Source organism: Branchiostoma floridae, chromosome 6 (assembly GCF_000003815.2).
Source record: "Branchiostoma floridae strain S238N-H82 chromosome 6, Bfl_VNyyK, whole genome shotgun sequence".
Taxonomy (NCBI): domain Eukaryota; kingdom Metazoa; phylum Chordata; class Leptocardii; order Amphioxiformes; family Branchiostomatidae; genus Branchiostoma; species Branchiostoma floridae.
Genome location: NC_049984.1, coordinates 8,238,695 through 8,254,539, shown reverse-complemented (window position 1 = coordinate 8,254,539; position 15,845 = coordinate 8,238,695). Strand labels below are relative to the sequence as shown.

The 15,845-nt window shown below is 43.5% G+C and overlaps 2 protein-coding genes across 2 annotated transcripts; both read left to right on the top strand.

Annotated features, from left to right (window-relative positions):
- LOC118417585 (kelch-like protein 24) lies at window positions 1-6,020 on the top strand. The gene is made up of 4 exons (XM_035823180.1): window positions 1-279; window positions 838-1,829; window positions 3,035-3,090; window positions 3,835-6,020. Exons 2-4 carry the CDS (start codon window positions 847-849, stop codon window positions 5,553-5,555), a joined length of 2,760 nt encoding a protein of 919 aa, XP_035679073.1. The 5' UTR covers window positions 1-279; window positions 838-846; the 3' UTR covers window positions 5,556-6,020.
- Window positions 6,021-8,968: 2,948 nt separating this feature from the next.
- Window positions 8,969-12,268, top strand: LOC118417181 (kelch-like protein 24). Its single transcript, XM_035822623.1, has 2 exons — window positions 8,969-9,305; window positions 9,663-12,268. Exon 2 carries the CDS (start codon window positions 9,672-9,674, stop codon window positions 11,394-11,396), a length of 1,725 nt encoding a protein of 574 aa, XP_035678516.1. The 5' UTR covers window positions 8,969-9,305; window positions 9,663-9,671; the 3' UTR covers window positions 11,397-12,268.
- The last annotated feature ends 3,577 nt before the right edge of the window (window positions 12,269-15,845 follow it).

The window sequence follows — 15,845 nt, the reverse complement described above, 5'->3', positions numbered from 1 at the left end:
GCATTGATACTTGCAGTATCTGTCAGTTTATTTCACCTCCAAATAAAATGCTATGTTCCTGACGTTGTTTTTGACGTCCCCTGGTGTCATCTTCTAATTGTCAAAAACATAAACATTGAACAATCGCTACCCCTATGGTATTGATTTGGAATAATCCAATATTGACCTTTGACTTTCTTGGAGTTTTTCCCGCCGTTTGTCTCTTGATGTGCAAATTTCTGTCCAGGCCAAAAGCTTTATCTTCCTTGAAACCAACAAGCAGGAACCTCCTTGAGCAAGGTAAGGAAATTTCACTTTCGCTGGCTTCAAAGGGTATCAAAATTTTCAAAATCTGAACTGGGTGGAAATACAAATGGCCTACGAAATTTATTCTGCCAAGGAGTTCCTTGATAATAGAACTGCATACTACTTACTAGTATTTTGCATGTAGTTAAGCCATGAGCCAAAATGCTTTGATTGTTGGTTCACTTAGTCAGGGGTATTCCTGTGCTTCATTTCAGCATTGTTCGTGGCAGTATCTATTCTATGCCGATTTTGATTTTGTACATGTTTAATATTTTGTACTAAAGACAGTCTTGAGGGTCTGCATGCTCTTTTACGTAAGGTGTAGGCAGCCTATTTTATTTTCCGTAATTCGTAGGGAAAATCATCTTATCTATGTAATTCGTAGCGAGGCGACCAAATTTAGCGTAATTGCGTTCCTTGATTTAGTGTAATACGTAGGGGGTTCTTCTGAATTCAGCTCGAATTCAGCGTAAATCATTGTCGGGACCCCCCATGCAGACCCTCAGTCTTATCTTGTGAAATAAAACCTCAGTTTGTTCCCTTGTACTGCAGGATTTGGGCATGATGGCAGCAGGACAGAGATCACCAGCATCATCCGACTTCTGCCACCAAGCACACGCTGGAGCCCTCTTGCAGGGCTTGGAGGGACTGCGATCCAACAGCCTGCTGGTAGACGTCATCCTTTGCGTTGCCGGGAAAGAGATTCCGTGTCACCGAAACGTCCTCGCCGCATGTAGCGGATATTTCCAGGCCATGTTCTGTAACGGGCTTCGCGAGAGTAAGGAGCACAAGGTAACCATTCACGAAGTTAGTGCCAGCATCATGCAGCTTCTTGTCGACTATGCGTACACTTCCAAAGTCACCATCACGAAGGACAATGCTGTAGAACTCCTGGAGGGGGCCAACTTCTTCCAAATCCAACCTGTTTTTGATGCGTGCACAAAGTTCCTATCTAAACATCTGTGTGCAGAGAACTGTCTGAAAATGTTAGCCCTTGGGGGCATGCTGGCACCTGACTTGGAGAAGAAGGCACTGCCCTGCGCCATGAAGGAGTTTGATTCGGTCAGCAAAACACCCGAGTTCCTTTGTCTGAGAAAGGAGCAGCTCATCACTCTCATCTCGTCTGATGACCTCAATGCTTCAGAAGAAACGGTATACACAGCAGTGATGGCGTGGATCAACCATGACACTAGGGGGAGGAGGAAGGAGATGAAAGAGCTGATGGAGCTGGTTAGGTTCCCATTCATGGACAGGCTGTACTTCTTAGAGAACGTAGAAAACAACAATGCAGTACGCAAGGCTTGCCTGGACATTGTGGCAGAAACTCGAAAGTACCAGTTGTTCCCGGGAGAGGTCCAGTCGCCACGCACCCGTCCCCGCCGTGCCAGCGGTCTGAAGGAGGCAGTGGTAGTCATCGGAGGGAGAGAGGTACCAGGAAGTGAAGAATTTTTATACATAGATACAGACTCCATGATAATGACCTGCTCTGCTGAGGCATCAAGCTCAGATTGGGCTCCTTTAACACACATGAGGCATTGCAATGGGTGCAAAATGAACCCATTTTCATGAAAGCGCAACGCGTTGGTGCGGGTTATTTTTGCCAGCCCCTCCACTATACTAAAAAATTCTGGGGACAACCCTGTCACATGTAGCCATAGTCTGTAACTGCACGTGTGTCCTGTCTGACAGTGAGTTTCCTTCTCAAAAGCCTTAAAATACCCCTTTTTAACCCCACACTATTTAATTTTTAAAGGCAAAAAAATTAACACTATCACCCACTCTGTTGCTCCTTTACCTTGCATCCCTAGCAATCCTTTTAGTAAGACTATAATACAAGACATGTTTTTTTTTCATGACACACTTACATCAGATGAGTTCTCCTCCTCCTCCTCTGAGCTGCTTGGCTCCTCCCCTAACCCAGAGTACACAGACTCCTCACTGTCAGAGGTATCTCCATCTTCATCATCATCATCATCATCATCATCATCATCAACATCAGGAGGAGCATCCACAAACAGGTCCAACTAGGGGAGGAGCAGACATTGTTTATCATAAATATTGCAGAACACTTCTCACCAATCGAGTTACCCTGAGAACTAGGCTTGTTTGTTATGATGGCCAGGATGGACAGATGAACAAATTAAAAGTAGTTTATCTTATATTTTTCAAATAAAGAGTTCAAGAGGAGCGGTTCCAACTGGAGTTTAACTCCTACCGAACCCAAGAACTCTACTCAACTCTCTACTAAATAATAGAGTAGAGAGTAGAGAGTAGAGAGTTCTTCTTTTGCATATACTATGAGTATGAATGATGCTCAGTAATATGCCTATGGCATTGTCATCACAGATATTCAGAGGATTGACAGATATTTCAAACATCATCGCACACTGGCAGGAACATGAGACTGTTCTTAGCAATAGTTAACGCCATTATGGAAGGCAAGACTACACAGCAGTTCGTGTATATTTGTTGTTGTTGTTGTTGTTGTCCTCGTTTAACGTCTATTATTTCGCTAGACGTGGCCTCTTGGTGTATATTTTGCCGGATTCTGCCCCCCTCCCCACACGAGACACATGTTCCGCACTGCACGCTGCTGCACCAACAGTTCAAGACTAAAATTGACAAATTGCGGAGAACCGAAAACGAAACAAATGCTACCCATCGCGTATTGCGCTCGATGCAGTTATACCACTGGAAACAACGGTGTTTAAATATCTCCAGAATTCTCACAAACCTCCTCTTTTTCCAGTTTTGCCTCTCCAACTTTCCGCTTGGAAGCCATGCTGCCTGCCGTGTGGGTCAAAGGTTAGAAATTGTTGCATTCATTCGACGTGTCAGAAACGCCCCCTAGCGCATTGATAGATAATTGCACTGCAGGGCATCTGGCATCTGGTGGTTCAAAACGTCCTCTGCTGCATTGATACCTGCAGTATCTGTCAGTTTATTTCACATACAAATATAATGCTATGTTCCTGGCGTTATTTTTGACGTCCCCTGGTGTCGTCTTATAATTGTCAAAAACATAAACATTGAACAATCGCTACCCCTATGGTATTCATTTGGAATAGTCCAATATTGACCTTTGACTTTCTTGGAGTTTTTCCCGCCGTTTGTCTCTTGATGTGCAAATTTCTGTCCTGGCCAAAAGCTCTATCTTCCTTGAAACCAAGGTGAAACAAACCGGAGGAACCTCCTTGAGTAAGGTAAGGAAACTTTTCTTTCACTTGCTTCAAAGGGTTACCTTATACAAATGGCCTGGGGAATTTATTCTGCCAGGGAGCTCCTTGATTCTAGAGTATTTCGCTTGTATTAAGCCATGGGCCAGCCGGCCATGCCTGCCAGAATGCTTTGATTGTTTGTTCACTTTTTGCAAGCCTCTTTTCAACCTCTTTGCTTATTCAGGGGTATTCCTGTGCTTCCTTTCAGCATTGTTCCTGTCAGTAACGTTATCTATTCTATGCCAACTTTGATTTTGTGTGTTCAATCTTTTGTAAAAGATAGTCTTCTCTTGTGAAATAAAACTGATGAGCTTGTTCCCTTGTATTGCAGGATTTGGCACGATGGCAGCAGGACAGAGATCACCAGCATCATCCGACTTCTGCCACCAAGCACACGCAGGCGCCCTCTTGCAGGGCTTGGAAGGACTGCGATCCAACAGCCTGCTGGTTGACGTCATCCTTTGTGTCGCCGGAAAAGAGATTCCGTGTCACCGAAACGTCCTCGCTGCTTGTAGCGGATATTTCCAGGCCATGTTCTGTAACGGGCTTCGCGAGAGTAAGGAGCACAAGGTTACAATTCACGAAGTCAGTACCAGTACTCTTCAGCTTCTCGTCGACTACGCGTACACTTCCAAAGTCACCATCACGGAGGACAACGCTGTGGAGCTCCTGGAGGGGGCCAACTTCTTCCAGATCCAACCTGTTTTTGATGCGTGCACAAAGTTCCTATCGGAACGTCTGTGTGCAGGGAACTGTCTGAAGATGTTAGCCCTTGGGGGCATGCTGGCACCTGACTTGGAGAAGAAGGCACTGCCGTGCGCCATGAAGGAGTTTGAGGCAGTCTGCAAAACACCCGAGTTCCTTCATCTGAGAAAGGAACAGCTAGTCACTCTCATCTCGTCTGACGATCTCAATGCTTCGGAAGAGACTGTGTACACGGCAGTGATGGCATGGATCAACCATGACACTAGGGGGAGGAGGAAGGAGATGAAAGAGCTGATGGAGCTGGTCAGGTTCCCTTTCATGGACAAGATGTACTTCATGGAGAAAGTGGAGACCGACAATGCAGTACGCAAGGCTTGCCCAGATATCGTGGCGGAAACTCGAAGGTACCAGTTCTTCCCAGGAGAGGTCCAGTCGCCTCGCACCCGTCCCCGCCATGCCAGCGGTCTGAAGGAGGCAGTGGTGATCATTGGAGGGACACAGAAAAATTTGCCTGGACAAACCGTTTACTCAAACTCCATAATGATGACCTACTTGGCTGAGCCACCAAGCAGATGTTGGGTCGATTTAACACAAATGAAGCGAAAAGACGTTGGATTTGCTGTGGCTGTTCTGGGAACAAGTGACATTATTGTATCTTCAGGTGGCTTTTGTGGGAGGCTCAGCTTCAGTGATGTGTGGCTGTATAATGTAGAACTGAACAACTGGGCAGATCTTGCTCCATTGAACGTGACCCGGCATTATCACAAGCTGGCAGTACTGCAAGGTAAAGTGTATGCAATTGGTGGCAGAGACAATAGTTCTAAATTTGAACTAGCCTCTGTAGAGGTCTACGACAGAAACCTGAACAAATGGAGTGAAGGAGTTCCACTTCCAGAGCCAAGGAGCCGGCATGCTGTTGCGGTGTTAGACGGCAGCATATACGTGATAGGTGGATGCAATGATGAACTCGAACCAAAATCCACGGTGTACTGTTTCAGCCCAGGAGATGCTCAGTGGCAGCCACAGAGTGATGTACCTGTAGTGGGTCGTAAGATATCTGCTTCAGTACTCAATGGTAACATCTACGTGGCTGTGAACAAAGGCATTTATAGTTTCAGGCCCGGGGACGATGGTGGATCCTGGAGTGAAGTACTGACATGTGGCGTCAACAGGTCGCCTGGGATGACTGTCATTGGAGGGAAGCTTTACCTTTATGGAGGCAAAGACCGTGGTGTTGGAAGCACATATATCATGTGCCTTGATCCGGAGACCAAGTCGCTTCTGCGTGTGGGGACCATGCCAGTGGGTCTGTACGGTCATGCTTGTGTCACTGTACTGAAGGGGTGATGGAAAATGGACAACCCTTGCAAGCTTTTTTTTTCGTCATCTGAGCTCACTTCCTTTTTGTATACCGGTAAGACAATTTTGTCAAAAGATGGTGCAATGGCCATGATCTTGTCTGTTATTTGACTAGAATGATATAACGTTATAGGCAGTCACGCAAGCTCTTTTCATCCTATGGGAATTGACTATCTTATGTAGTTCCACATGTTAGTATTACAATTCTCTGAGTTTGTAGTATCCTTTCAGGGCGTACAATTATCCCAAATTGCCAATTCTTTGATCATTGACAATGGTTTTCTTATATCTTATGTATAGTTATATAGATGTATAAGTACATTCTTTCCTTGTATGAAAGATAGTCACAATACTTGTCAGCATCAAAATATATAGATAGAAAAATACATGTACTAGTTTCATCGTGTATTTTTTATACTATGAACACTTGAACTTATTTTTTTTTTAAATCTTCCCTTGGTCCCATTACATGTACTTTATTTATGACCTCTCACTGTACACTCACGTTCAAATAGTAAGATGATATTTCTGTTTTATGTACCATATTCGTTTCGCATATGGTGTGTTTTCTGACTAGTATTAACAGTAATAACACGGTTGATGTCGTGAAATTTTGCAATGTTGTGAGGCTTGTAACCTAACATACCGTTGTGTACATCTAATGATAAAGAATTTCCAATATGAATACGGTACATTTTTTCAACTTTGGTCCATAGAGATATTACAATTCTACACTCGTAGAAAAATATATTAGTTTCTTATCAAAATCAGGTAAGGACTGTATATACATGTAGCTGCTGGGTTGAACTTGTGCGATATTACAATTACATCTAACTAAAGATACAAACATTGGGACCAAATCTATGTAACTTTTTGTAAGTAACTTAGGCCATACCAATTTAATCTGTTGGTTCTCGGAATCGCCGCTTCTATTTTTCCCAATTTCAAAAAAAAAAAAAAAATGGACTTGCCACACGACCTTGAGATTATTTGCATGTTCATGAGAACTCATTTGCATGTTCGTGAGAGTTAAATGTCCACAAGTTGCTGGACAAATTTTGGCTCAGTTAAACAAACTTCTGAAACAAGTACTAGACATGCAAAAACAACTATCACCTGCTTATGTTTTCCTTTGTGTTGTAGATCATCGAAAACCACCAATAGATCGTGAAATTTGTGCTGGAAAATGACGAAAATTTCGTTGCCGGCAAACCAAAATGGCAGCATGTAGCCAGTCACAAGTATGTAAATGAATGCAATTTCATGCAAATGAGGAGTACACTCTAGCGTTTTTTGTTTAAACTGCAGCTTTCACAAAGAGAATAATGAATCAGATGTTTCAGGCACTCTTTTATTTTTTGGGTGAAATGAAGTCATTTTGTTGTTGTTGTTGCTAACTTACATTAGACATTATACTATGCTGAAAAATTTTTTAAAGTTTTTTAATGTTGTTAATGATTTACTATGATGATTTATTACAACTGTTAAGCTTTATTACTGTGTGTACTTCTGTAATACTGATTGCACATTATTTTGCGTTTGTATTGTTGAAATTACATGTAAAATGTATGCTTACATGCAAATTTTTCATGTAATTGTAACTGGATAAGTATTTTGCCACACATATACCATGGTTTCAGGTCTGGAATTACCAACCTGAAACTCTGGACCTGAATCCAGACTTGTTGCAAGTTTTTTTTTTTTTTTTTTTTCGCCCTGTCGCTCCAACTTTTTTCTGGAAAAATCCGAGAACCAACAAATTAAATTGGTATGGCCTTAGCTTGGTTTTTTTCCAGTTAGGAACCTAGGTTTTGTCACTCTGATGTAATAGTTTCTTAACCCACTTTAGTAGAAATGTTTTATATAGAACAATATATATAACACTTGAACTTGTACTTTTCTAACAATGTGTTGTAACAAACTATCAATCACAAAGATGTTGCTGAGAAAGCTAAGCTGCTTTGTCTTTTTTGTGAGTTTATGTCCAGAATAAGCCAGATCTTTACAGAAAGTTCGTCATTTTCAGACAGGTGCCCCTGACTTTGTAAATTTCTCTAGTGGGGCTGTCATGTTTGTAAACGTAATGTAGTTTTAATGTATCTGCAGTAAATTTTTCTGGAGACAGGTGGCACTTTTGATATATGAGTTAGTGGGGTAAGGAACGCTCCGGGTGCCAGCCACTGGCGGCGGCACTGTGGGGGCAGTGGGGGCGGTTGCCCCCACAAAAAATAGGTCGTGGGGGCGTCGCCTCCACGATAAAATAATCTGAAACACCCAAAATCAAGCTGAAATCATTGTGTATATTTTCCCTAATGGAAATTTTATCATATCTCGCTAGTCTACTGGGAAAATTTGCCCCTGAAAATGCAGAAAATGACGTTTCAGAGGGTCCAGATTTCAAAATTTCAAAGGACCTCCCTTGGGAGGACTCACGCCTGGACATGGTGGGAAAATGTGCATGCCCCCGGACCCCCTAGAAAAGTCACACCTCCGGCGCGACGCCTCCGGCCTTCGATTTAGTGATATGAGAAATTTTCACCCCTATAACTAAAAAATGGTGCCGCCGCCTCTGCCAGCCATCATGGGCCACCACAGGAGGGGCAGGCCCAGAGGGGGTTATGTACCGGGGGTGGGGGTAGGTGACCTGGTGCACTGTACCCTGGTATCCAGAGAACAGCGCTCGCGGCTACGGTTCTTTCCCGGGCCGCTAGCAACATAGCCCCGTAAACCGACTTTAGCCGGCCCGGGGAGATACGCCTCACTGCGTGAAGGCGTAAACTCCCTTAGCCGGCTAAGTTGTACTCTGATATCCAGGGTAGGTGCACTGGAGGGAGGGCCATTGAAAAAATGTTTGGCCTGGTGGAGGAGGGCCATCGAAAATTTTTTTTGAGCCGGGGGGTGGCCATCGAAAAAAAAAGTGGCCTAAGTTTACAAGCAAAATGTGCCCCTCAAATGCAGGAAATGACGTTTCAGATGGTAAAGATTGCCTTCGGCGCCCACAATGCTCGTTGACAGAAGTGTCATTAAATTCAGCAGTTACGAGAAGTCCTATAGTTTGAGCCTCTGGTGGCCCAAGTCTCTTGGACACCTAGGCAGTCTCTTTAGAGTAATAAGGCTCATTTGTTGATAACTTATGATTGAAGATTACAGAAGGAGCGCATAGAAAACATAAAAAAGATCTGACTGGAAAGGTCTTTTCCCAGCGCCTATTGTTATGGCCTCTTGTGGCCCAGGTCTCTTTGACACCTAGGGGGTCTCTTTAGCTCATTAATAACTAATGATTGGGAATTAGAGAATGAGCACTACAGTGATAGAAAACATTTATGTAATAAAAAGTCCTACTGGAACGGTCTTGCATTGTGAATTTCTTTTTCCCCCTCCTCACGTAAAATGGTACAGTCCTTATCCTGATGGTTCCAAAACGTCCTCTAGCGAATTGGTAAATAAGTGCAGCTAAAGAAGTCAGTTGTTCACAATTCATACGCTATCATACGTTCTAATCAGATTATATGTTATGTCAGTAACTTACTCTCCACGTCCCTTTGAGCATGGCTTTTCCATAAGGTCTCATGATCTTGAAAAGTTTGACAATGCCTACCCCCTATTCCATTGATTTGGAATATTCCAAGAGTGACCTTTGACTTTATTGGATTTTTTCCCGCCGTTTTATCTCTTGCTTTGGCAAGCTTCTTCTTCTTCTTCTTTGAAACCAAAAGACAAGAACTACTACGCACTGAGGTAAGGAAATTCTGTTCACCGGTTTTGTAAGGTTACCTTTATCGTCATTTTCAGAATCTATATATTAAACGTTAGTACAAAAGGCCGAGGGTAGATCACCGAAACTTTCCGCATGCAAGGCTTGCACGTACCACTAGCTGTGTAATGCCACTTTATCCTATGAGCCATTGCACGAATGCTTTGTTTACTGATTCAAAAGTATTCCTGTGCCTCCTCTTAACAAAGACTTTTACACGATGTTCCTGTCAACTAAGCTAATCCATTTTGCTTTTGTGTGTTCAATATTTTCTACCAGATACCGGTAATATTTCCTTGTGATTTGAAACCGCTCAGTTTGTTCTATTGTGTTGCATGCAGGATTAGGACATGATGGCATCCTTGGCAGGACAGAGATCACCAGCATCATCGGACTTCTGCCACCAAGCACACGCTGGAGCCCTCTTGCAGGGTTTGGAGGGACTGCGATCCAACAGCCTGCTGGTAGACATCATCCTTTGCGTTGCCGGAAAAGAGATTCCGTGTCACCGAAACGTCCTGGCCGCTTGCAGTGGATACTTCCAGGCCATGTTCTGTAACGGACTTCGCGAGAGTAAGGAGCACAAGGTCACCATTCACGAAGTCAGTACCAGCACTGTGCAGCTTCTTGTCGACTACGCGTACACTTCCAAAGTCACCATCACGGAGGACAATGCTGTGGAACTCCTGGAGGGGGCCAACTTCTTCCAGATCCAACCTGTTTTTGATGCGTGCACAAAGTTTCTATCTGAACGTCTGTGTGCAGAGAACTGTCTGAAGATGTTAGCCCTTGGCGGCCTGCTGGCACCTGACTTGGAGAAGAAGGCACTGCCGTGCGCCACGAAGGAGTTTGAGGCAGTCACCAAAACACCTGAGTTCCTTTGTCTGAGAAAGGAGCAGCTCATCACTCTCATCTCGTCTGATGACCTCAATGCTTCAGAAGAAACGGTATACACAGCAGTGATGGCGTGGATCAACCATGACACTAGGGGGAGGAGGAAGGAGATGAAAGAGCTGATGGAGCTGGTTAGGTTCCCATTCATGGACAGGCTGTACTTCTTAGAGAACGTAGAAAACAACAATGCAGTACGCAAGGCTTGCCTGGACATTGTGGCAGAAACTCGAAAGTACCAGTTGTTCCCGGGAGAGGTCCAGTCGCCACGCACCCGTCCCCGCCGTGCCAGCGGTCTGAAGGAGGCAGTGGTAGTCATCGGAGGGAGAGAGGTACCAGGAAGTGAAGAATTTTTATACATAGATACCGACTCCATGATAATGACCTGCTCTGCTGAGGCATCAAGCTCAGATTGGGCTCCTTTAACACACATGAGGCATTGCAATGGGTCTGGATTCGCTGTAGCTGTTCTGGGCACAAGTGACATAGTTGTGTCTACGGGTAATAGGAGTGCCAGAAAAGAAGTGTGGTTGTATAATGTAGAACTGCACAACTGGGCCAGACTTGCTGACATGAAGTTTAACCGGTATTATCACAAGCTGGCAGTAGCTCAAGGCAAGGTGTATGCAATTGGTGGCAAAGACAACTTCAGATACGCGCTAGATTCTGTCGAGGTCTATGACCGAAGACTGAACAAGTGGACTGAAGGTATTGAACTCCCGCAACCGAGATACCGACATGCTGCTGCAGTGTTAGATGGTAACATATACGTCTTGGGTGGCTGCGATGATTCTCGCCTAACAACTTCCACAGTGTACCGTTTCAGCCCAGGAGACGCTCAGTGGCTTCCACAGAGTGACATTCCTGTAGAATGTCGTAACATCTGTGCTTCAGTTGTCAATGGAAGCATCTACATCCCTTGGCTCTCAGGCATTTATAGTTTCATGCCTGGTGAAAATGGGGGTTCCTGGAGTCAGGTGATGACAGAAGGTGTCAGAACCTCGCAGTATGGAATGACTGTCTTTGGAGGGAAGATTTACATCTGTGGAGGCAACTACAGCAGTAGTCACTACCATGAAGCCCAAAAAGTCTGGTGCTTTGATCCAGAGACCAAGTCACTTCAGCATGTTGGTACCATGCCACTTGGGCTGTATGGCCATGCTTGTGTCACTATACTGAAATAAAATGGACCCTGTACATGGTTTTCTTGCTCATGCTACTATGCAGAAACTTACTCGTGGCCTATACAGTATACCTTTGTCAGGCTCTGCCAAACTAGGCTGAGGTTTCTACTTTTGTGGGGTGACCTCTTACGTTCTGTCAAGTGTCAACCAATCAGAAAATGACTTACATGTTTTCTTTAGGTAAAGCAGTGCCTCCCCAAGGTATACTGTATATGCCACAGGCAAGGCTCTGTAGAGGATGATGGTTTTGTTCAGCCCCAGACCCCAGTTTCTACTGCATCAGCTCAGCAAACCATTGGCATGCTCCCTTTGATTCGACATATTCCAGTATTGCTTGTACATGTATTAGACTTGGCAATTTTGCCTTCAAGAGGACAGAATAGCCACAATTTTGTGGCTAGCATTACTAGCAACAAGATGTGGTCAAATGGATTGAATGACAAACAACTGAGGGTATCCCTGCTTGGTAATACTAATGCCATGGAACTACTACTAGTACATTGTATGTAGGCCATATTAGCAAGTTTTGTTAAATAACATTCAGTTACTTTTCTTCTAGCTTATAGTATACAACAATATGTTTTCTGTTGTGGCAATAAGCTATTTCAGTTTTAGTCCCATAAATAATGTGGGTTTGCAGAATTCTATGGAGGTAATGATATCCCAAATTATGAACAAATCCATTAATGTTTGCCTTAGATATGTTTTAACATATATTATTATTTAAGTACTAGTATTGTCCTTCATAATAACTGTTTATACAGCACAATCTCCCTATCTGTATTAATGATGGAAACAGAGATATTATAGCTACATTTTGTTTTCTGGCACACTTTGCTTACAATATGTTATGACAAACCATCAATTGATAAGATGTATATAAGATGTTGTTAAAGCAAACCTTTTGTCTGCTGTGTGAGTTTATTTGTCCTAATTCAGTGAGATCTTTACTGAAAGCTTAAAACTTAGTTCCCTCCAAATAGCTTTCACACAGTTGCTCCCCAGTCCCCACATAAAGGTCTATCTTTGCTCACCGCCCTATTAAGGTATCGGACCGGAGTTTCTTTTACGATTTCGGAGGTTGGCGGGCAGCCTCAAGCCGAAGGGCTACAGTTCCGCTAGTAAACGTAGGACGCGAAACATAATCAATATGGCGGAAAGCCGTTTACTGTCTCTTTCCGACAAACCTATTGGTACCGTATGTTGCCTCTTTATTTTGGTTAGAATATGTAGTAAAATTTTAATTTTGGACCCGAAAACTATCATTTTTTAACACTTTTTTGATCGAAGCTGCTTGGAAAAAACGAATTTTCCCAGGATAACGGCCTACGTGGTAGAGAAGCTCAATTCTTCATGTTTGTGTAAAATGAAAATAAAAAAAATTCCATGTGATAACTTTTTTGCAATCTCCGATGACGTCATTTCTTCGAAATCGCATGAAAAACGCCGCTATTTGGGTCATCAGGCGAAAAAACCGCATCACCGTTGCAGCGGACTAATACAAAAATGATTTCGCTGGCCGACCAACTACTCCTCGCACAAAAACAATACAACCCACGGGCTTTTCAGAAAATACGACAAATCTATGCTCAGCTATAACGATCACCAAGCCATAGGGAGCAAAAGTTAGGGAGACAACAGCGCACTTCCGGCCTATTACACCACCCTTCCGCCAACTCCGGTCAGATTTGAACTCCGACCCGGAACCTTAAGAGGGACATTTTTTCTCAATATGTATTTTTATTACTTAAAAAGTTCATATCTACCATATATCCAAATTTGGTTTGTCTCCGATGGTTACTTTTCCCACAGGAGCGGTTTAAAGTCAGGTCAAAAACACTGTATTTTGAGGCTATCAAGCCTAGATGCATATTGAACCTACGTTATAATACAGAAACATTAAAAAACATGCTTTTTTCTGACATCGCTTTTCTGAAAACGGATAAAATGGGGTGCAAAGTCTGCCCATAAACTTGTCCGGGAAAGTATGTGCACTCTTCGTCGTTTCGGTGCTACACATCGGTAGAAAACCGTCTTTAAAAGTTGGCATCGCTGACGTCACGGAGTGACGTCAGAGGTTGCTCAAGGAAAACAGCAGGGGGTCGCGTTTTAAGTTCGTCGCTTGTAAGTAAAATGAAGAATGTGCCAGATTTTGACATGGAGCAGTAGACCAGATCTCACACTTTCAGAATCAAACGCGTCCGACACCAAACTCTTAACTACTTCGCCGTGAACGGCCCCTTAAGAAGCACAATGCGCCCCAAATGTGTGCAAGAATGCATTCTTACACAGTGCAAAGCACAAACTGGATCTTATTGTCGGCGCTAGAAGCGGGCAGTTGGAATAAGCGCGGCAAAGATGTGTAATGCTTTTAATAGGCTATTACTACATACCACCGAAAGAAAAAAAGATCGCCGCGTTAAGGAGCTATGAACCGAAAGTCAGTAAACCCAGTTTCTCCTTAAGTTAGGGCTTAAAGCACCAAGATTTCAGCTTAAATGCCCATTTAAGTCATACTAATGCACGGCATCGCGAACATATGCGATAGGTGAACGACAGAGGTCGGCTCCAATCAAATGACATAGAGAAAGATATGATTTTGGAAAATTCTGCCCGCCAGAATCGATTAAAGTTGCCCGTTATGGTAGTTCTAAGGGGGGGGGGGGGGTGAAAAAGGGGGAGGGGGGCGCCTAGGGCCTGTACATGAATATGCTGACTTTTTAACTAGAAAAACGAAAAACGGTGTTTGTTTTTACACAATATAACGACATCTGATGGAAACTTTAAAATGCGTCGAAATTACGTCATCTATGACGTCATATATGGTACAAGCGCCGCCCTATTAAGGTATCGGACCGGAGTTTCTTTTACGATTTCGGAGGTTGGCGGGCAGCCTCAAGCCGAAGGGCTACAGTTCCGCTAGTAAACGTAGGACGCGAAACATAATCAATATGGCGGAAAGCCGTTTACTGTCTCTTTCCGACAAACCTATTGGTACCGTATGTTGCCTCTTTATTTTGGTTAGAATATGTAGTAAAATTTTAATTTTGGACCCGAAAACTATCATTTTTTAACACTTTTTTGATCGAAGCTGCTTGGAAAAAACGAATTTTCCCAGGATAACGGCCTACGTGGTAGAGAAGCTCAATTCTTCATGTTTGTGTAAAATGAAAATAAAAAAAATTCCATGTGATAACTTTTTTGCAATCTCCGATGACGTCATTTCTTCGAAATCGCATGAAAAACGCCGCTATTTGGGTCATCAGGCGAAAAAACCGCATCACCGTTGCAGCGGACTAATACAAAAATGATTTCGCTGGCCGACCAACTACTCCTCGCACAAAAACAATACAACCCACGGGCTTTTCAGAAAATACGACAAATCTATGCTCAGCTATAACGATCACCAAGCCATAGGGAGCAAAAGTTAGGGAGACAACAGCGCACTTCCGGCCTATTACACCACCCTTCCGCCAACTCCGGTCAGATTTGAACTCCGACCCGGAACCTTAAGAGGGACATTTTTTCTCAATATGTATTTTTATTACTTAAAAAGTTCATATCTACCATATATCCAAATTTGGTTTGTCTCCGATGGTTACTTTTCCCACAGGAGCGGTTTAAAGTCAGGTCAAAAACACTGTATTTTGAGGCTATCAAGCCTAGATGCATATTGAACCTACGTTATAATACAGAAACATTAAAAAACATGCTTTTTTCTGACATCGCTTTTCTGAAAACGGATAAAATGGGGTGCAAAGTCTGCCCATAAACTTGTCCGGGAAAGTATGTGCACTCTCCGTCGTTTCGGTGCTACACATCGGTAGAAAACCGTCTTTAAAAGTTGGCATCGCTGACGTCACGGAGTGACGTCAGAGGTTGCTCAAGGAAAACAGCAGGGGGTCGCGTTTTAAGTTCGTCGCTTGTAAGTAAAATGAAGAATGTGCCAGATTTTGACATGGAGCAGTAGACCAGATCTCACACTTTCAGAATCAAACGCGTCCGACACCAAACTCTTAACTACTTCGCCGTGAACGGCCCCTTAAGAAGCACAATGCGCCCCAAATGTGTGCAAGAATGCATTCTTACACAGTGCAAAGCACAAACTGGATCTTATTGTCGGCGCTAGAAGCGGGCAGTTGGAATAAGCGCGGCAAAGATGTGTAATGCTTTTAATAGGCTATTACTACATACCACCGAAAGAAAAAAAGATCGCCGCGTTAAGGAGCTATGAACCGAAAGTCAGTAAACCCAGTTTCTCCTTAAGTTAGGGCTTAAAGCACCAAGATTTCAGCTTAAATGCCCATTTAAGTCATACTAATGCACGGCATCGCGAACATATGCGATAGGTGAACGACAGAGGTCGGCTCCAATCAAATGACATAGAGAAAGATATGATTTTGGAAAATTCTGCCCGCCAGAATCGATTAAAGTTGCCCGTTATGGTAG

Bases quoted from the DNA above. Each gene is read 5' to 3' on its own strand.
- LOC118417585 (XM_035823180.1), top strand. From the start codon at position 847: ATGATGGCAGCAGGACAGAGATCACCAGCATCATCCGACTTCTGCCAC. The intron at 1,830-3,034 runs GTGCAAAATGAA...CTCTTTTTCCAG, and splicing joins CACATGAGGCATTGCAATGG to TTTTGCCTCTCCAACTTTCC. The intron at 3,091-3,834 runs GTTAGAAATTGT...CTTGTATTGCAG, and splicing joins GCCTGCCGTGTGGGTCAAAG to GATTTGGCACGATGGCAGCA.
- LOC118417181 (XM_035822623.1), top strand. From the start codon at position 9,672: ATGATGGCATCCTTGGCAGGACAGAGATCACCAGCATCATCGGACTTC.